Genomic DNA, 22,338 nt, shown 5'->3' with positions numbered 1-22,338 from the left:
GTGTTTTTTACTTGTGTGAATTTCCGTTAGAAAATACATTGTTGTATGTATTTTGTTTTGTTTAGTTCTGTAGCAAATTCTTTGTTAACATTGTTGGGTTAGAAGCCTGTAACTGCACATTTCTTTGGGGTTTTTTTGTTGTGTTTGCTCTCACTGTAAGCTGCTGAATTGGCAGATGACAAAAATCCTACACTGCTGGCAAAACCAGCACAAGTACTCCATCAATATAATTGTTGGAGCTTTCTTTGATATTTGTTTAGAAGAAAATTCCATTTGTATAATTTATCATGCATGTAACAATGTGCTTTTGATGGTGAAAATAGTTTGATAAATATTAATAGATGTTTTTCCTGCTACTTTGTACAACGTGGCCTTTGTTAAAGATGCATGTTCTGTAGAAAAGAGGTTCTATTAATGTGACATTGAAGACGTTTGTGTCTAAGGTAAACAGAGCTCTGAATCTGCAGTTTTACTCTACCTTTGAGTTGTTTTAGCCATTTAAGGAACTGAAAGCTTGGAGAAGAGAAATAGTACAGGTCTTAGTTCATTGTTTAAAAAAAAAAAAAAAGCAGCTCTAGTACAGTAGAAGCATATTATGAACTTCAGATTTTTCTCCTTTTGGCAGATTCCCACATGATGGTTGACCAGGTAAGATGTAGACTCTTCCAAGAGACATTTATTATGCACAGACACTCATGAATAGTTTTTTGAAACTGCAGTCACTGAATGAAATTTGTTCCTGTTTTAATTTAATCTGATGTTGGCTACAAATCAAATATTCAAAAAAATAAAACAAACAAAAAACCCACCACACACAAAAAAAAACCCCAAAAAACCCAAACACAAAAACCACAACCCAAAACCAGGGAAACCCCAGCAACATTAGAAAACCGAAACACAAAAACCCTGTGCAATTGAGACTCTCCTATTTGTGTAAATGTTTTGTTTGCTGTTTGCTTAGGTATTTTCTCCTATATTAAAAAAGAGAGATAAGCATTTGTCCACCAAGAAAGGTAGTGTTATTAGTTATTTTAATTGATAGGTATCAATGTCAAGGACTAAAAATTGTCTTTTTAATTGTAATTGACCTCTAGTTGCAGAGACATATACAGTCCTCAGGAGTATGTGCACACATACCATGTATGTGTGCACATGGCAATATGAATCAAAACACAGCAGAAAATAAAACTGTTGTATTTTTATGGAAGCAGCATTTAAAGGCACTTAAATCTGACTTGTTTGCATGGAGAACCCAATTCTATTTCAGTCAGTAATTATAATCTGGGTATAGTACAAGCCAAATTACTTAAATAGTGAAATAAGCATATACTCTTACATTTACTTAGACCATTTTAATCTAATGAGGTGTTTGCCTATGCAAACCCATAGAAATAATGAGTCAGTAAATAGGCAAATAACCAGCTCAGTCTACATGTGTTTTTGTTACTGGTGGTTTTATGTCTACTAGCTAGTATCTATTATTTAATATAGTCAGGTTTAGCTACTTCTTGATTTGTTTTTACAACCATAGAGGATGTTGAAACTTCTCATCAATGTCCTATTTACTCTTCAAATTTTCTTTATTTAAAAGTCATCTTTTGATCATTTTTAACATACATTGGAGAAAAGCTGTGTTAATTCAGATCTTCAGGGAAATAATGTGTGTATAGCTAACGTTATAAATTAAAAATATGGCTAAGGAAAGTATGGTTCAGCTATAAATGACTACATCTTACCAAACATTGCTTTGGATTGCTAACCTCTTACTTGTCATATCTGCCATGCTTTCAAAACACTGAAAGTAGATTCTCTTATGATATTACTGCAGACCACCCATCCAAATCATAAAATCTAAAAAAAATTATGGGAATTTTGTTTAAAGCAAACACAGAAGATCATCCTGTGACAAGGGCATGTGACTGTAATATGGAGATGCTTGCTGTACCTTTTCTCCGTATAGGATTTAAGGAAAACTTGCCCTTCTCTACTGGACTCAACACTAGAACTTCAGCTGATCATGTTGGAAGCAGCATCAGTCCCCAAGCAACCTTCTCCCGCTCCCTGCTATACTAGTCGTAGTATTTCAGACGTTTTGACTTAACTGTAATCTCTAAATGCCTATATGTTGTTATGTCGCTTTTTTTTTTGTAGTTGTTTGTTTTGATGCCAAGATAAACTTTGATGACAATGCAGAATTTAGGCAAAAAGAAATATTTGCCATGGATGACAAGTCTGAAAATGAGCCTATAGAGAATGAAGCTGCCAAATATGACTTAAAATATATAGGACTGGATGGAAATATTGCTTGCTTTGGTAAGAACAAATAAAAAAGAACATTTGAAGACCAATTCATCCTTGTTCAGTGTTATAGACTTTGTTTACACTCTGACATTCAATCTACCCTTGACAGTATTTTAGTCTGTTTCGCTGAGATTGTCTGTCCTTCCACAGGTTCTTGCAGGAATGAAACTAAAATTGTGTTGAAACAGTGATGAAGGCCACAGCAGACAGGAAGGCATGTGTGGTGTCAGAGACACTGCAGGCTAAGGGAGAAGCCTGCAGGGGTTCTACGTTCTGAGTTTTTAAGCTGATGCAGTTGGTCTTCCCAGTAATTAAAACAAGAAAAGTCATCAAAATGTGATCATTAATTTAAAAAAATGAGACTGTTACTTAAAAGACACTGCAAAAGTGTGTGTGTAAAAACATGGTATTCCCACTTACAGTTGAATGTTGAACTCCATTTCCCTTTAAGGAAAGCTGCTAAAGAAGCAGCTTGGTTGTTAAGAGGAAAATAACATCTTTCTATTTTCCTGAAGTTTCTGTAAAACATAAATTACTCTTCTGTTTAGAAGAGATAAGTAAAAAAGTCAGCTATGCTCTAAATAATTCTCATTTTGTACAGATTCTTTTTGCCAGTACATTTTATTATAAATCTAATTGAATTAGGCATTTTATCTAAGCTTGGTGCGAAAACGTCCAGGATTTTCATTGCTTAGACGTGTACTCTAACCACAACTCTAGAAGACACTGATAATGTGTTGCAGTTGATTCAGTAAGTGTCAGTGAGACTTTAATTTCAATGTAAAAAAAACCAAACCAACAAACCAAACCAAACAAACAAAAATTGCAAAAAAAAACCCACCCAAACCCCCAAACAATAATTGGCAGCACTACATTATGTTTTTTAGTATTAGGTATATTGCTGTCAAATTACAGGTGACACAGAAACCTTGCTTTGTCCAGCACAAGCAACTTTATGGGGACTGATAATTCTCATGTACTTTTCCTCACTTAGAAAATACTCATGCCCATGGGAATGCTTCTGGTTTTGTGCAAATGCAAAATAAAAGGCAGTTTCAGGAGCATCTGATATCTGTCTCCAAAATTTAGTTGTCTGTTTTACAGTGATTTAAAGCATCATCTATTCCTATCAGAATGATGGGAGGCTGAAGGAGTCAATTTGTCCTTCACATCTCATGATGCAATCACTATTCCCAAAAGATTTTGTCATCTTTTTTCTTTTCTTTAAAAAAAAAAAAAATCAGAAGGTTTTGCATTTCCACAATTACCATGCTTAATGGGAGGTGCACATCTAAGTCCTAAAATTGTTACAGTCATAAAGAACTCTTGGTGTGTGTACACCAGATTTTGAATTAATTGTTGCATTGGATATCCTTCAGTAGGTACTGCCCTATTTAGAAATAGGCATTTATTTAATGTTTTGAGCCATGTTATGTGGTTGTGCTGGTACATTTTAAGCCTTTTCACAAATCTTATATAATTTTATGTGAAATATAAGCACTTGATGTTTACAATTACAGTCAATGGAGCTGGACTTGCAATGGCAACATGTGATATAATATCCTTGAATGGTGGAAAGCCAGCCAACTTCTTGGATCTTGGTGGAGGTGTGAAAGAAGCACAAGTATATCAAGCATTCAAGCTGCTGACTGCTGATCCGAAGGTAAAAAATGTTGGGTTTGGACCAGAAGCTTCCCCATACAGTCATATAGCTGTGTTACAGGGCTGTGGATGGTATGCTGAAAAACACAGATAATGCTGTGAATACTGAGGGGTCAACTGGGAGGAAAATGATTTCACTGTGAACCACGGGATTGACTTTTCAGTTCCTGCTGCACTCTTCAGGTTTGCTGGTCAGTCTTGAATGAGTACTTTCTCAAGGCAGTTGAGCACAGAAGTGCAGATGTGGGAATGCTGGGCATTGCAGTGCTGAACTTTGAAAATCTAGTTCCTAAAGAGGAATTTGTGAGAAGATTTAGATACTTAAAATTATCATTTGTAATGGTATTTTAGTGCCATAGTACAGTGAGAAGAAAAATGGGAATTAAGCTAATAGCTAATTCTAAAGGCTGATTTGTACTCTTTTAAGCTCAAAATTTCTAGAATGTCTGATTCTGCACTGCAGGATAGTCTGTGTTTAATTAACATTCACAGGCTGGAATCATAGTCTGGTACGTTCCAACACTTCCTTTTGCAGATGGAGGTGCAGTTGCTCTTTTCTTTTTGAACAACAGAAGACGTTAGTCTGTGTGTATTGAGTAGAAGTTATTTCTAGAGATGCATGTTAGCGTGATGAGGTCATTGGTCCCCTTTGCAGACAGGAGTATCTGCTGAGAGAATATTGATCGGGCGTAGGCATTAGAACAGTGCCACCTGACCATCCCTGCCAACGCAGAGTTATGCTTCTGTGTGTAGCCAGAACTTAAGCTGCTGTAGATTATTTTTTTTTACTAATGAAAGTATGTCAAAGGGTTTTGATCATCCTTCCATCTGCACCTAAGCATCTCTGCTGAAATACTACTTTCAACATTTTGCTTCTTTTTGTGGATCTGGCTTTATCTCCTTTATCTTTCTGTGCTTCCATCCATTTGCCTCATGTTCATTGTCTGAGATATTAGCTCCTCTAAATACCACCTTCCTGTGAAAATTACATCGCCGTAATTGTATACCCTGTGCAGCAGTACGTGACAAAATGTTGTGATTTTTCAAATAGAAGTGGGTATTATTTGCAGCAAAATTTCGAGGCAAGATCAGGAAGAAAATTTACAGTACAAAATAAGCACAGGTAGAATTCCTATTGTAAACTCTTTGCAGTTGTAAATTTCCTTGCATCTTTTTAAGGCATGAGGTACTTTGATGGCTGAACTGTACTAGACAGAGTAATCTGCAATATCTAAAACATTCTTCCTGGATATTATTGCCCTCACATAGACCTGGGTCCTGCTGACCTTTTGTTTGTAGAGGTCTAGGTTTATGTTCTTCCCAAGACCCAGAGGAGGAGAACTAGTTGTCTCCTTCTACTTAGCAATCTTACAACCTTTAAGTCATTGATGTGCCAAAAAGAACACAGACCTGGAGAAGTAGAGAAGCAAGATATCTTGCCTGGGGCAGAAGAGAGGCAGGGTGAAATCTGAGATTCATGCTAGAAAACGTAATAGTTTCCTTCATTGTCTGATGCTGGTAGACATTGTTATGCTTGTCTTCATTTGTGTGAGTTTTAGCTATTCTCAGGACATTACATGAAGATTTGTTTGCACATGTTTGAGTTGTTCTGCAGGGCGTGCTTTGTATGATGATCAAGGTTTGGCTGAGATGTAATTTAGTTCTGAAACTTGTGTTAGTGGTGGAGAAGCAGGTGCAGTAAAGTCTTAGATACACAACTTAGCTGATGATTATTACTATGCTAAATAGGTTCTTCTGTCTGCTACAGCACAAACAGCAGGTATTAATTTTGGTGATGAAGCTTACTGAGTTTAAACAATTTTAAAACAAAAAGGCATTTCGGTAACTCTCAGCTATATAACGTCTGCATGCCCAACATTTCACTTGTAAATGTATCCTCTTTCTGTTATATATTCTGCTTATATATTACTGCTCAACACTAGCTGTGTACACCAGGGCTGGTGGAAGCTATGCTAATTGAGACAGTGGGGTAAAGTAAAAGGTAGCACGGAAAGGACCTGAAACAGTCATTTATGCTTGTGTCTATGCACCATTCCTGGCTTTGACTGGCTGAAGATGCAGGAGTCTTTAGCCTAAATGCAGCAAAACTCGTTCCTCATTGATTTGTTTTGTCCTCACTTGCTTTTGAAAGCTTTTTCTGATCTTTTCTTCATTCACAGGAAGAGTCACAGAACAGCTCCATTGCATTTCTCTTTTGCCCATTCTCTCTATTGCACTCCAGGAAAAAAAGGAAGGATGACTGCTTAGAGTCCTGCTAGACTGTCATCTGGTATGGTGCAGGGGAAAGAGGGTGCTCCTCAAAGCTACATGATCCAGGGAATATAGTCCATAGCAAACCTGGATGCATGTGCGTAAGTTACAGCATTGTTGGCCACAGACGTTGTGTTTTTGTCGAGATTAAATGCTGTCGCACATTTTTAAATTAGCATTAGTTCTTTTGAGCCTAGCCCTGCTCATGACCAGTCATACCACAGCTGTTATCCCCGAGAGGCTTGCCACGTTTCAGTGAGTCACTTCTGAACTGTTTCTTAGCCCTTTCAGTTTGACTGGGTTTGCCTTTGCTTTATGTCACTGTGACCATCAGCAATACTGTTTCAGTTCAATGCAGCATCAGGTGAAAAAACTCCTAACAGTAACTGATGAATATGTATGAGATTAAGTTAAGATTAGGGAAGATATACTGATATCTCAGTACATAATAGTAGACTCTTAAAAGCCCTGGTAGTTATATCAGACTAACAGCAAAGCCCTTATTTTTCTAACTGCTCTGCAGTTGAATATTAGTAGAAGTTTACTAGCTATTAAAAAAAAAAATAATATTCTGGGTTTATTTCATTCTGTTCAGAAAAAATAGTAAATGTCTGTTATTTCCTCTCCTGGTACACCACATCTATTAGCTCACTACTAAACAGTAAGATAATTGAATGAATCCTCTCTTTTCTTAACTAATAGTAGGCTTGTGATCCCCAGAGTCACTGCGGCTAATGCAACATTCACTGTTCTTATCTAGTCAGTCAATTCCCTCTAACCTTTAACCTGATTCCCACCTTGTTTGAGAAGATAAAATTTTGCTCTTAGGAACTTGAGGGGCAATTAATTGTTGTAAATGTCTCCAAACAACATTGAGCCTCTGAGGAAGACTGAGCAAACAAAAAAAAAGTACTCTGTGGGGCTGTAACATGGAGAAGCACTGTCTTCTAGCTGCACTGAAACGTGGCACTGGCAGTGTTAAGGGCACTGCAAGAGAAGAAATCTTCCAGAAATAAACATTCAACTGCACTTGGAAATAGATCTCTTTCTTTAGTTGTCTTTAAAACATCTGTTTTGTTACAGCAAGAAACTACAGGTATGTCATGATTTGATGTAGTGAAGCTGGGGATATTGTTTTTGGGAAAAATTAAGATCTTGGCTGGTTTGCTGCTGGTTTAATCTGTCTGTTGGCAGTGTCTATAATTCTTTAAAAAAAAAAAAAAAAGTTTGTCTTTTGGTTTGTTGGGGCTTTTTGTTGCAAAAGGTTACCCACCAGCTTTAGGATGGAAATGCTGTCTCTGAAGTCAGTGACCCTTTTATACCCTGCTGGTCTTGTTTGCAGTCTGCCATATCCAATACTTCCCAGGTCAGACAGGTCATTGCAGTGGTTCTGAATTCCTTTCTTTTCACTATCTAAATTCCAGAGGTTTTTTTCTTGTTTTTTTTTATTTTGTTATTTTCTTTGTCCTCCTATCTGCCTGTCTTGTCTCTATGAGTTTGTGCCATGCATCTGCATTGGCAGAAAATGAACTGTCTTCCCTCTTTTCAGGTAGTAACAGGAAAGGGGAAGATGGCTCAGTTCTGGGTGTTCAGGGTGCTGGGAGGAACTGCAGGAGCTTCGTTGCTCCTCTCTGTCCCACAGTCAAGTAGAAGAGGTTTGTTTCCATCAGCATTTCAGAGGTTCTGAGTGATGCCGGGCTGTCCCCTGCCTCACCCCCGAGTACTCTCGCATACTTACCAAGCTGAGCAGATGCTTGTTTTTATTCATGCTGAAGACCTGAACTGTTGTACTTACCATATGATGACGGTTTGCAGGATTCAACAAGGTTTTGGAAAAGCTAGAGCTGGAAAAAACCAGTCTTGTCAATAAATGTGCTCTCCAGGGCACTGCAGCTCGGTTGCCATCTCTGCCCTCTGCTGTGGCCTGCAGTTGTCCAGCATATCTGACACTCCTGAATTCATGCAGGTTTCTCTCTCAGCTTTTTTATCCACACTGCAGAGGCAGTCAACATCGTTTGAGATGTCAGGCTGGCTGGCTCCTCTCCAGGCTGCGGCTGCTGCCGTGCCAGAGCTATTCCCTGGGGAAACCCGTGATCCCACAGGGTCGGCACTGGGCATGGGGGCAGCTCCGGGCAGCCCCCGCCACCAGCCCTCCCCCCCCGAGCATGCCCAGTACAATAGCAAACTAAGCTGTGAGCAGGTTTGTTTTACCATTGACCAGCTCTAGTCCCAAACGGAACAGTTGACTCCTACTAGAAAGTATCCCTGAAATACATACAGGCAGTTAAAGGCCAAGTTTGTTGTTTGTTCTTGTTCTCCTTCTCCCCCCCCCAAGCTCCTCTGACAGCCTTTTTTGAAGCCTGTCATTGATGATATGACTACAGACTTATCAAATCAATTGATGTTAACAAGTGTTTGCTTGTCACTTAAGCAAAATACTATTGACAGATTGACAAACATTGCTCTGGAAAAAAATACTCTATATCGACATCTGTTAACTCATATCTAGGGAATAATTCATATCAAACATGCACACAACTTAATTTGGTTTGTTCCTTTAGCTATTTCTTAGTCCATATTCAAATTATTGTTGTATTAATATGGAATAGGCATTCTTATGCCTGTCACTTTGCTTTGCCTGTTTGCTTCTGTCACATACATCTCCCTGTACGCCTCGGTGATGGGAAAAGCAATGGCACTGATGTGCCTTGCCATTAAGCTGCGTGTGAAGCTGAGGTCTTGGGGCTTCTATTTTCCAGGCATCTAAGAAAGCGAACACAATTCGGAAAGATGGTATCATTAAATCATAATTTTGCAATTTGCTTATTTTCCAGTTGTGCTTGGTGTGAAAGTAATACAGTTTATTCATTCTTATTATATAAGACAGTTTTATCACCAGTTTATCCTTTTGGCTTGAGGGATTTTTAGTATTACTTTTCCTAAAGTTGCAGTCCGTTATGTGGCAACAGAAGGGATAATGTTAAACTAAGAGGAAAGATTCGGGTTACTCTTTCCTCAGATTTTAGAAATAAAAATAAGGTTGTCTTGTATAATTTATTTGGCCTTTATTTTAGGTGAAGTAATTCAGAATTGGGTGAGCTAGTTCAGTTAAGACAGTTCAGAAAGTCTGCAAACATTCCGGCCATTTGGAGTGCAGTAGCTATATCAGTGTGTTACTGGACTGTTTGCTCTCACTCTGCAACTTTAAACAAGGGCCTGCTCCCAGTTTTAGCAGGAAAAGACTTTTCAGTGTGATTTCTAAATCAGCTTGACTATATAGCTGAGGGTTTTGTCCTGGAAGTTGTGCAAAAATCTCTTATTCAGTGAGTCTGTGCCTGGTGTTTGACTGTTGGGTTACAAGCTTCAGCCAAAAAAAAAGGGGGTTGGCAAGTAAGTTTCTTAGGAGTTGCCAGGTGCCCATTCTGTTCCCAGCCAGTTATTCACTGCACCCTGCCCGCTGAGGCATCATTTCAAACAGTCTGGAAGAAAAGAGAGTGGAAGAAGAAAAGGGGAATGATGTTGCATGGTGTTCCTGATCCAGGGTTGGGCACTGAGACATTATAGCCACATCAAATAAAAATAATGCTGGCAGCCGAGTTGTGAGTGCAGGCAGTTTGCACAGCTATTTAATGGGATCTGCAGAATGTCTGTTGTGGTACTAGTCATGCGAGTCAGCCAAGCCTATCAAGTGTCTTGACTAAGAGGAAGAGAACATGAAAGGCAACATCCAGAAAGAAAGAACCTACTTTGATTTTCTTTTAGGGCTGCCTTTACCCCATGATGAGAATGGTTATTATTGCTGTTAGTTATGGAATTTTATGTGTGGAGTGAGAGGAGGATGCTTTGGAGGGTGGGAAGGGGACTGTTAAGCTTTAAAAGTCATAAATATAAAATAGTGTGTAGAGGTTTCAAAATTAATTTAAAAAAAAAGCCACCACAGAATGGCCACGCTTGCTGTGATGGTGAGGTTTATCTAGTCAGAGCATAAGCTGGTTGTGGATAGTTCATCATGCATTTTCTGTATTTAACAGACTAATTGTCAGTAGTGGGTTTCTCAGTTCACATTGCAATAATGTGAAACCATAAATCAGTAGGATCAGTTAACCTTCTCTATCACACATGCAGCCAATGTGAGTGTGTGTACAATGGTGAAGAAAAAAATGAAATGTAAATAGTGTTCAGTTATGGACATATAATAGAGTGTTAGCACTGGACTTGTTTGAATTGTCAGATTGCGTGTCATTTTAGATAATGCAGAGGAACCCTATTCTTACATAGTCATTAGAAATCTTTTTGCTTTCTCATTCAAATATCACGTACCCTTTACACACTTCATTACCCAGTTCTTCTTTACACAGCATGAAAAGTCTTTATGCCTTGTGTGTTTTTCTGATTCACACAAGAGGTTGAAGCATCATATGCTGTTTTGAGTACTCTAAAAGCTGTAGCTGAGTTATTGTAGTGAGAAATATCTGTGTGTGATGGTATACTGTTCCATGAGTGCTAACTGCTGGTCCAGTGCTCACACCTCCGCTTAGCCTTTATAGCTCCAGCTGGGTATCTGAAGATGGTGGCACTTGAATTTAGTGGATGCTTTTGAAAGTTCAGGCTTTGACTGCTCTGTTTTCCCCCCTCTGTGTGAACTGCGGGTCATAATACTCATCTACCATAGATGACTGCTGTCAACACTGATCAAAAATTATATAGTCCATCAAAGAAATTAAGTGCTATGGAAATTATAAGTTATCAATGCTCCTTTACTACTTATTACAAAGCCTCATCCTACTGGCAGTTTTGTACTCGGCATTGTTTTCATAGAAGTGAAATACTAAATTTTTTAAAAGAAAGTCATAATCAATATACCTGTTGGTTTTGTCATGCAATTTTGACATTTGTGTAAGACGATGTCTAATCAATCACTGAAGTATACCACATAGCTTTTGGAAGCTGGTTCTTTCCCTGTCATCTTACTATTGTCTCCTAATAGCATGTTGAGAGCCCCTTTTGCCTTGGGGTTGTGTAAACACGTAGGGAGAGACCTTTTCTCTCATTGAAAATATACAAAAGACTCAAGGGTTGAAAGAAGAAACAGACAAAAAGGTGAAGGAAACCTTCAGTTAACCTGGGTACTTTGCCAGGTGTCGCAGGTCAGTGTCTGCCTTGGTAAGGCAAGAAGTATAAGGTTTAAATGCAGCAAAGAAATTTAGGATAGCCATTCTGAAAATAGTTCATTCAAAAAGGTAGTTCAGCCCTACAGCAGTTTATTTTAGGAACTTACAGGCTATCCAGCACCGCAAGTTAAAAACTAGTTAAAAATTTTCCCCGGGTGTGTCAGGAAGAGCTGATCCTGCCTTGGGGCTGATGAATGCACCAGAGGTTTCCTTTCCTCTTTCAGAGAACAGCCCGAAACCTAAAGCTGTGATTAGTAATTTTATATGGGCAAATAATGCCTTGGCTTTCAACATTTCAGATTACTATCACAGGATGACAGTTTGTAGAGGCAGAAAAGACCTATTAGAGCACAGAAACGTCTTGTAAAGCTGGGGAAAGTCGACAAAGCATATTTTATTTTCTGCCTCAGAAATTGGTACAAATACTTTCTTTAACCAAGGGTATTGGAGCAGCTCATAGGTTTTATAAATACTGTAGGATTTGAGTTTATAGCAGCAGTTTAGGAGTTTGCCCACATTTTTATTAGCCCTTCATTGGTAAGAAAATATAGACTACTAGAATTTTAACAAGGGTTTCTTCTAATGTGTCTTTGCAGTTTTGCAAGAATTAATGTGAAATGACTAGTCATCTTTTAGAGCACTTAAACGTATTGAAAAGACATTCTTTCATTTCACTGAAGCATTTTTAAAGACTGATAGCATGTTGCTAATATTTATGAATATGTGAGGACAATTATGCATTTTAAATGCATAATTAAATTGTCTTGATTTATAATCAAGAATAATGTATTTTTCAAGAGCATGTGTAGTATTGAGTCCTAAGTAATTGATATGTAAATATACTTCAACATGAGTCTGCCATTATTTATAGGCACTGACAAGTTGAATGCCTTCTGGCATTTTAAAGTTCGCTATAATGAATCTTAAAAGCTGGATATGAAAATAAACTTACTAAGCAAGAGGAAAACTTGCAGAGATTCTGTAATCGCCTCCTTTCTGGCAGAATAAGGAAAAATCAGAAATGTATCCTTAGAAGGTAAATACTGAAAATCTTGTGGAAGAACCACAATAAAAATTGAGCTGTTTGGATGGAATTTGATGTTTGTGTGGCAGTTACCCTCTCTGTAGTGGTATCCCATCGAAATCAGGGACAAAAGAGCAGATATTTCCATTTTCTCTGAAGACAGTCTGCCTCACCCTCTTGACATGGTTGATGTGTGGTCAAGGCTTGTTGCATATTGTGGCTTGTTTGGTGGTGAATTTGAGTAACGAGCAAAGTAATAAAGGATTTTTTTATTGGCTTCTCTGTTCATTAGTGCTTGGGACTGTACAATCTGGACTTTCCTGAGGTATCCACTGCTGGGCCAGTATGGCTGAGCCTGCAGTGGGAAGCGTTTAAGAGAAGCACATAGCAATTATTATGGGATAGCACGTCTCTTACGATGTGGAACCATCTCTAGATGATGTGTGTTATCATCATCTCACTCCAAACCAGGGCCTAAAATGATGGGTGATGGATACAGGCAGTAAGTATCCGTTTTGAAAACCTTGCCAGCACCACCTCTAAGTGCCAAATGCCTGACGTCATATCCAGGGTGCACAATACAATGTGCAGTTATGTTGGTGTATCTTAGTATTGCCTAGTAAAAGGAAATGCCATGCATAATACAGCAGAGAAGGGTTTAATCCTTTACTGTACTTTACAAATGGATTACATTTTGAAAATTTATATGACTCATTTCACAATTAGTAAAGATAGAAAGGGAAGACATTTTAGAAATCTCAAGTTGGCAATTCATCTTGGTGAAAGGAGTAATTTATTATGAATCTATTTATAGATCATCTAGCATACTTACAGGAGAATGAAAGAAATCATTTGATAATATAGCTAGGAAATAGTATAGTAAAAAAAAAAAAAAAAGTTGTAGGTATCCTTACTTAAACTTTTCTGTAGAGAAAATTGTATTGTCATATTATTTATAAGTGGTTTGAGGTGTTATGGCTGTCTAGGAAAGTGTGTTTTCTTTCCATCAAAATGAAGACATTTAGCCACCTTACCTCCATCTTTTCCTGATACGAACAGGGCTAGATGATGAACTGTGTATTTCCAGTAGGTGCCATTTGTACTGGGCAAGCCAAGCTGCTCTTCTGACAGTGAAATGACTATCAACTGGTTTTACTTACAATTTCAGAAGCACCCTTGACGTAGCTGGAGCATAGGTTAGTTGAAGAATAAGACTCAATTTGGGGGGAAAAAATGGTGAAACATGACAAACTTAATAAGCATTTTCCCATCATAAAGTTATCTTTCAAAGTCAGAAGATTAAAGGGCCTAATCTTGATAAAATTTTTGTTGTAAAGGTGTGTGTATACTTTAAAAAAAAAAAGGGGGGGGGGAATTTTAAGCAGTTTTTAAAAATGGACTTTATGTCTCTAAGCTGAAAAAGTGCAGTGTCAGGTTCAGCAATATGGTTATTGGGGGAGAGAATTGCATGAAAAAATATAGATGTTGCTTGCACTTGTCTCTGCTGTGACACTTGTGCTCTGGTTTGCATCCTAATATAGGAAATAGATTATGATAGGTGATCTTGTTCTAACCTATTATTATTAAACCTCTATGCCATCTGAAATGACTGGCACAGTGATGTGATTGAGAATAATATGCAAGTCTGGCAAATATGTAAATTCATTGGCATCTTTTTAAGAAAAGGAACTTCAGAACATCCACTCATTTCTATGGAAATGACATTTTAAGGTGCAGTGTATCTTCTGATATTTTCTGTATTCCACTGTAGGTGCTTTATTTTTTGCCTTTTTCCCCCCGATATTTTTTTTTTTAGTGTTGAGGTAGAGAAATGTGTTTTTCTAAAGTATGTGAACTTTGGGTTTTGGAGCAGGTTACATTCTGTCCTTCCAGTCAGCAGAATGTATTTAATTTATACTTGAATAAGAAAAATATTCCTTGGCCTGTGTTCACCAATTCATTTGCATAACTGAGCAGAGGATGATGAAAAAGCTTTGGAAGAGAGAAAAATTATTTGAAATATGGCTTAATGAAAGAGGGAAAAGCTATTTCTTTCCCTTGAATCTCTGTTTTGTTTCAGGTAGGACTGAATTATTCCACAACTTCATTATTCATGCTCCAATTCAACAAGATATTCAAACCTGTTTCAAGTTTTAATATTTTATTATCTATTATTCTGAGTGGATGGGTAAAGCTGAAATAAATGAGCCTATTCACTTTTAAAGCTTGTCGTGCACTTAAATACTTGGCAAATCAAGTCCACATCTACCACAAATGAGTAGTTCTTACTCTTGTTCCTAGAGGTTCAGTTTAATCTTGTTAATGGAAAAACTATCTTGTTATGGGAAGATGAAAATTAGTCCTATTTCTCAATAGCTGTTGTCTGTGTTGTACCTTTCAAAATTTTGTCGTACTAGGCCAGTCTCTCACATCAGGTGTTTTCTTTAGTGTAGTGTGAAATGTGGAGAGCCTATCTCTTTTAGTACTCATACTTCAAATAGCAATCTGCAGAAAGCATGAGTTATTCCATCTCCCAGTGCCCAGTTCTTTTACATATGTAGCTGGGGCCGGGGGTGCAGGTGGGTGAAGGAATATTCCAAACAGACTGTGGACATCTAACCACGTTTCCTTCAGTTGCACAGGAGTTCAGCTGATTTCGAAGGCTTCAATAGTCATGTTACCAGCTGTGACTGGGGGATAGTGGTGCATAGAGTCAGTGTAAAGCAGCATGAGGGTGTAAAGGATGAGGTCTACAAGGTCCACTTCAGTCAAAACCTGGGAAGAACTTGGGAATGTCTCAGCAAATGTGTTGGATTTTGTGGTTATCACACTGTTACCTTCACATACCAGGCTTGAACTTCAGGAAAAAACATTGTACTATTTATATCGGGTACAGTTATATATATCTTGGTACATCTCATTCACTCAGCCTCTCAGTGACTTTTGGGTTGTATTAAATGTATAGCCCTGAGCTTAATTAACTTTTTGAATTTTCTTTAGAATTCTAGCTAACACCTTTGAGGAGGGAAATAGTTTCCCTGTGGGTTTTTTGTTCATTTAGTTTTTAAACTTTTCTCTGTCTTAAAAATCCACATTTGTTTGTTTTGCACTCCCAAACACCGCAGCAAATTCTGGCTTAGCTCTGGTGAATAGAACTCAGGAAATTTTCATTCCTTCATATTTCTCCTCCTTTTGTAGCAACTTGGAGGATGTTACTTCTCTGTCCCCTTTATTCAACAGAATCCAGCCTTTGTTTGCTATGTGCATACCTACTAAAACACTGGAGGGGAAAGTGATCTTAAATACAGGTATTTAAGAAATACATTACTTCTCCATTATTAAAATGACAATATGGATTCCTTTCAAAAATGTGGACAGAATGTCTAGTGAAAATGAAATGAATAATTCAGCCTTCTACCACATGGATTGATTCATTCCTACAAATCTATAAGGAAAATTCAATGTTCTTTCTTTATTTGGGTAAAGCGTACTTACGAATGAGCTGGTTGAGGTGGCGTACCTCAGCCTGGTGCTGGTCCTTCTCACTGAATTACTGGGGAGCTGCCCCGGTGCTGAATGCCCGAGGAAGGGCTTGCATGTGGGAGAAGGCAGCATGTAGCCATGGGGGCCAGAAGCTACAAACTTGGCTACTGCTGTCTTTTGTTACTAAGCTGAGATCCTATATAGGCCTTGCTCATCAAGGGAAAAGTGGGTCCCAATGCCCAAGCATTTTCCTGTGGGTCCCAATGCCCAAGCATTTTCCTAAGTCTATTGTAAAGCAGAACGTAGATGGTAAGCTATTTTTTTTGCAACCATAACATCACAGAATCATTCAGGGTGGAAAAGACCTTTGATTTCATCAAGTCCAACTGCTAAGCCAGGACTGCCAAGCCACCACTAACCCATGTCCCTGAGCACCACATCTACGTGGTTTTTTTTAAACACCCCCAGGGGTGGTGATTCCACCACCTCCCTGGGCAGCCTGTCCCAATGCTTCACCACCCTTTCAGTGAAGATATTTTTCCTGAACTGCAGTGCTAGTACCTACTTGATAACAGAAACTCTCACTTTAATTGAAGGTTTATAATTGAAAATCTGAGATTCTTTTAATGTAAACTGTTGATTTTTCTTTGGGTTGGTGAAGACCACATGTTTCTTCAAGGGAAGAGGAAAGATTAATGAAAAAAAAATTAAGACTTAGGTTTTAATATTTTTTTTTAATGGGAAAATATTCAACCATTTTGAGCCAGATGTCTTTGAAAATTCCAGCTAAAAGAAAATAAGTGCCTGTGTGTGGCAAGACAGGTGGATAATGTCTGACCAAGCAGATTTTGCTGAAAATTCAAAATTATTCAAAGGTTTTCAGCAGAAAAAAGGCAAAAAATTTTAAGATTTTTTTCCAGGAAATTAGAGGGGTTAAACAAGAGTAAGGTAGCTTTATTTGTTTCAAATTGTTATATAATTTGTTCTGTTTGCAGAGTGGAGCAGGTATTGCACTATTTCAGATATTCCTAGTCAATAGTTTAAAAAATTTCCCTGCTTATACAACACCATTTTCACCTTGAGTTTTCTGCTATGGCTTAAGTGTATCTTTTTCTGTTCTTTTCTGCTTGTATGCATATTTTACTCATCAAACAAGTAGGGGGAAAGAATAACTAGGTTTTTTTCTTAATTTTATACACACTATTTGCAAAAGTGAAGTGTAAATGGCAATGCATATATGGGAGTATCTGCATATGTATGTACGATTGCTGCTGTTACGCAAGTTGTGTGCACGTTTGCACAGCCTTTTTTGTATGCAGTGTTGGGTGTTGCTGTACTTTAGAAACCATTTCTAATTATTTCAGGGTAAGCCTGAGCAACCCAAAGAGCTGGAGAGCACCAGATGTTCGTTCCCCCTGAGCGCGGGGGGAAGGAGCGCTCTGTTGCTGCTAGCAAAGCGCTCAGCGCAGAGGAGCAGCTGGCTGTAGCTGTGGTGGCAGAGCACTGCCTTCCTCCGACCAAGAACCACTGAAGGGCCTCAGCGGCAGCAACGCAGCAGTCCAGCCTCCAGTGCCATAAAATTGCCTTTCGGAGTGGATGACATTTGGGCTGACCATGGAAGCCAGTATTCACTTTACCAGAAAAGGGAATGAGATCTGTGTTGTGCCAGCTTGGCCAGGTCGGGCAGTGTTTACAGACAGGCTCCAGCTGAGAAGGTCGTTAAGCAAAAGTTGACGTAGTCCTTTGACGGAGTAATGCCAACTTTCTGATTAAGGCAGAAGCCTTCGTGCAAACTATGGATGGCTCTTGGGCATGGTAGATTAGGAATTAATAGTGGGAAATAAAACGGGGAAAAGAATATTCTCATTAAGAAAATAGATTACATACATGCCTATGTGCTGTAGACAAGATTAAAACTTAAAAATGCTGAGGATCCCTTTTTTTTTTTTTTTTTTTTAACTAAATCTTGATTAAGTCAACCTCCCAGAATACTCTCTAGGCCTGTAACTACCAAAAAAAAGAAGAATCAATTATTGGGTAGAAATGAATGAATGTGCAGAGTCAATATTTTATAGCGGGTGGTAAAAGTTGAATGCCTGATGCCCAGCAAATCAATTGATTTAAAGGTTTGGGACTGCAGTGCTGGACTTCTCATTGAAGAAATATAAAAGAGCAAATTGCTATTTGCTGGAAAGTCACAGAAACCTTATCAGAATTGTTTAGTTCCTGCTGCTCCTTGGAGGTTTTCCTCTTCAACCATTGATTGAGGATGTGCTCTCTGAATTGTGAAGGATTTGCCTTTAATCAAACTTCCATGGGGCCCTGCACAGTTGTTTTGGGGGGTTTCTGTATATTACTTCCAATCTCAAATACATTTTTATTTTCACTTAGTCATGCAAACTATGGAATTAATTGAACAGAAAAGATAAAATAAAAGCAATTTAAGCAAAGATGGTCCCTGGATTTCAGCAGCATTCACCTAACCCCCTTAATAATGCTAAAAGTCTATTGAACTTCAGTAAAAGCAGATGGGTTCAGCCTTCCCCCATGCTGGAGGAACAGTCTACCTTACTGAGCACTGCAGGTTTAGGCTTTTTATCAACAAACTTCCATCCTCCACTGTAGTATCACAGTCAGTTCTTGTCATTCCCTTCTGTCAAGGAATCAGGTCTGTGGCAGTTTTAGTGTATCAGAGAGTACTCCACGGCTGCCCCCTCCTTCTCTCCATTTGCACCCACACTCATCCGACACCGCAGTGGAAAAGCTCAGGGAGCTACACTGGCAGAAGACCAAACCTGTAGAAAGAGAAACAGATTGGCTTCCTGGACGGGCTCATTACCCAGTCAGATGAGTAGTTCCTGGAGGACAGTGCTGGTCTAGCCCTTCATACCTACCGTTGGTCTTCGTGCCAGATGCTCATGTGTGTTCTTGTACTTTGCAGTGCTTCCATCTCCGAGTGTTCCTATCGAATTCAGTGAAACTACTTTCTGGTCATAGGTTGTTCTGTATAATCTTCTCCAATAGTAATCTGGTCCATTAACAAAAAATAATAATTTGATATTGTTGATGAGGGTGATGATTGATATATAAAAATTATCTAGTGTTAAGCTGCCAAGCAAAAAAATAAAATAATAAAAAAAACAAAGTACCATTGCTGGCCGATGACTAGATTTGGGCTCTGATCTGAACAGGCTTTCTTTCTTCATTTTATTAAACACAGGTAGTCTGTGTACTGAGAGTTTTGACTCAGATCCAAGAAAAAATTGATTTTTGTGTGTGAATGTATTTACATTTTTAATGTAAAAAAAGAAAAAAAATTAAGAATTAAATCTGAAGAGAGATTTTCTGCGATTCACTTCAATTAGTGATCAAATGTACTCTTCCACCTTTTCGTTTGACACCTAACTTCGTATTTTGTTTGTTAGTCTTGCTGGGTTCAATCAGTGTATTTTACCATAGAGCACTCTGTAGAGCTCACAACAAGAGCCAGTCACCAAACTTGTGTTATTCGTACTTTATCTTTTAAAACCAAAAGAGTGACTTTGACACCATTTTGACTGCAGTAGAAACCGGTATTAGTGGCATGCTGGTATTCTGCTGTGTACGGTGAGAGGTCTTAGTGTTTAAGCTGAGCGATACCGAGATGAGATTGTCCCAGCAAGCCCAGAAGAGCAACTCTGCTATTGAATTCTCAGGTGCAGAATCTTGGACTATAAATCAAATCTTGTCTAACTGTAATGCCAACATATTGGTCAAAATCTTAGCCCCGTTGTTTAATTTAATTACACAGTAGATAAAGAGCATGAAGTACTTTCATGTTATTTAGGAAACCGTGATCGTGACTACTAAGTAGCTTGTATTATTCCCTGAACTTGGTACAGTGCTAATTGTTTATCGCTCACAAAGTTCCTCATTTTCCTACTTCTTACAGTCAGTGGTTCTGTAAGACCCCAAGAGAAGTCACAATACCATGCTCAACAGAGGAAGATGATATTTATCAGAAATAGGGGAACTAGGAATAGAGCTAAAAGGGCTGTGAAGTTGGGTTTTTTTCTTTTTTTGAGAGGAATGCTGTGAACGTGGGTTTTGTCCTCTGTTAAGAGAAGGAAAACTTTGTACTGAAAATTATTTCATTATATCAGTTTTTCTGGTTTTTTTACATACTTTTATCAGCTGATTTGCTCCAAAATAAAATGTCTGAAATGGATCAGTATAATATAAAAGAAAACACTGTTTTGGTCTGTTCTTCTTTCCCCAGCTGCATTGTATGTACTAATGAAGTTTTTGGTTGCTTTGGGGAACTGTATTTGCAGGAAGTGGGGAATTGTTTTGGAAGTCAAATATTCCACTCCCTTTGAGCACTGGGGAGGAGGAGTTGGTTGGGATTTTTTTTAAAAGCATTTGTCAGGACAGAACAGCTCTAGAGGCTTTAAGTACAGCACTGATTGCCCTGTCAATCAGGGTGCTGAAGAACTGGGAACTTCACAGATTGATGCTTGACAGAATAATTAGAAAACTGTCACTTGAAGTAACCACTCTGGTGTTCCCTAAAGATATGTGCCCGTGCCAAATGTGTGCTGTCCAAATCTAGAGGTTAAATGTTCAGTAAGACAAAACATAGCATGTCACCAGAGAAAATTACTTCCAACATGCTGTCGATGTGATGCTCCTCAAGCCCCTAAACAGTGACTACATAGTTTATTGAGCTTACCTGCTTTGATCTTGCTTGTGTATTCTGGAGCTTTTCAGCCCTGAACTAGGGATTTTAACTTAGTAATGCACTGAGGCATTTTCTAACATTTAGATAACAGGGGGTCTTGAAGGGTTTGAGGCAAAAGCACTTAAAGCTGTAACAATGTCTTCCAAATCTGGAAAGGTTTTACTGCAATTCTCCCAGTGTTTTTGAGTACCTTTCACTAAAGTAAATGGAGGCAGGAGTATCACGTGCTTCTTCCTTAATCCTTCGCCCATAAGGAAACATGGACATATTTTTCGGGTTTGGTTTGGTTTGGACACTGCTCTGAGGAGTGCAGGACAGGGGCTGTGACATCTGTTGCTTTGGTTTTCATTGATGTTAGTGCTGTGTTGTCGGGGGGAGGGAGGGGGCTGGCATATCAAAGAAATTAGATTTGTTCTGGGAAAGGTTGTTCTCGGTTTTTCAAGGTCAATTCTGGGGTCTCAAGCTAGAAAGAGCCAATAAAGATCTCCAGGAAGGAATTTTTGTGGAAGAAAGCCGTGTTCATTCCTGGTGGTGGAGCTGTTGTTCCCATCTCCGCCTCTATGGAGTTAGAAAAATCTGATGTCAAAGCAGTTTCTGCAGCTTGAACCTGTGTACCTATTGCTTCATAGCAGTGGGCCAGGAGCTGAGAAGTGATCAAGTACAATGTTTGTTTTCACCTAAATAGTTCAACATGAAGATGTCAGGTACAGTTTCTATATGGGACAGTTCTCTGGAATGAACACAATAGGTTTATTTTGTGCCAACCAGACTTGCATAGTCATTGTGTTGTGATTTGTCTGATTTGCAGCTTAGTTTATTTTAAGTTGCAGTGGGCTTTTTCAGAATTAGTGTTTTTACCTAAACTGCTTGTGGATCCTCTAAGTAGTAAATACAAAGGATAATTTGAGACTTGGAGTCATGCATTTTCCTATTGATTTGGAATACTGTAGGAACATGTGCATTATTTTGTCACTGTGATGCTTAAGTTCACTTCATACATGAGGGCGGATTCCTGATTGCTTGTTGTCTGTAGGGCAGAGTCTTGAATCATGCAATTCCCTTGACAGGGGAGAATCTGCTTGAATAAGTTAGAATGAATGAGTTATGGACACTCAGGTTGCATTTCTCAACGCTTCTTCTGGAGCTGCTGAGATTGTATTTGCAATAGATTTGTCAATCAGAAGTGTAAGTGTCTTTTCTTTGAACATTATAGATACTGAAGGTCAGTGCTTCTATGAATTTAACTGAGAATAATTTTCAAATTTCCTTTTTCAGAGTTATGGATGAAATTTCAAAACTGTCATAGGAAGAGAAAAGACTTATTTCCATGAGCGGTCAAGGTCTGATTCTCCTCTCAGTGAAATATTTTTATTAGTTATAAATCTCCCGGTACTGGAGTGTTAGTGGTGTTTTGCATTAATCTAACTAAAGTCAGATTGGGTCCTTAATACCCGTTCAGTTCTTTCTTGTGCAGAGCAACCTAAACTGATATTTTTTTCTCCAGGTAATGTATGTATGCAGGTATGTACATGCACATATACAGAGTCTCGAGCAGTGCTCATGTAACTGTGTGCACTTTGAAGCCAAATATTGCTTGCTGGCATTGTGACAGTTAGGGAATGTGGTGTCTGTTATCATAAACTGTAGATTCCTCTTTGGTTTTGTTTTCCAAATAGCATTTGTGACTCATTTTATAGCATTTTTAC

General features: G+C 38.4%; 1 protein-coding gene across 1 annotated transcript in view; it reads left to right on the top strand.

Moving 5' to 3' along the window:
• The window catches only part of SUCLG2 (succinate-CoA ligase GDP-forming subunit beta), a 131,675-nt gene that overhangs the window by 72,715 nt on the left and 36,622 nt on the right, over positions 1-22,338 (top strand). Inside the window, exons 8-9 of the mRNA XM_055707862.1 lie at positions 2,152-2,313; positions 3,822-3,964. Of these exons, the coding sequence (XP_055563837.1) occupies positions 2,152-2,313; positions 3,822-3,964 (305 nt within the window). The remainder of the gene's footprint in view (positions 1-2,151; positions 2,314-3,821; positions 3,965-22,338) is intronic.

The sequence above is a fragment of the Falco cherrug genome, chromosome 4 (assembly GCF_023634085.1).
Source record: "Falco cherrug isolate bFalChe1 chromosome 4, bFalChe1.pri, whole genome shotgun sequence".
Classification (NCBI taxonomy): domain Eukaryota; kingdom Metazoa; phylum Chordata; class Aves; order Falconiformes; family Falconidae; genus Falco; species Falco cherrug.
Note: the sequence above shows the minus strand (reverse complement) of the source record. Positions and strands in the feature narration are given on the sequence as shown.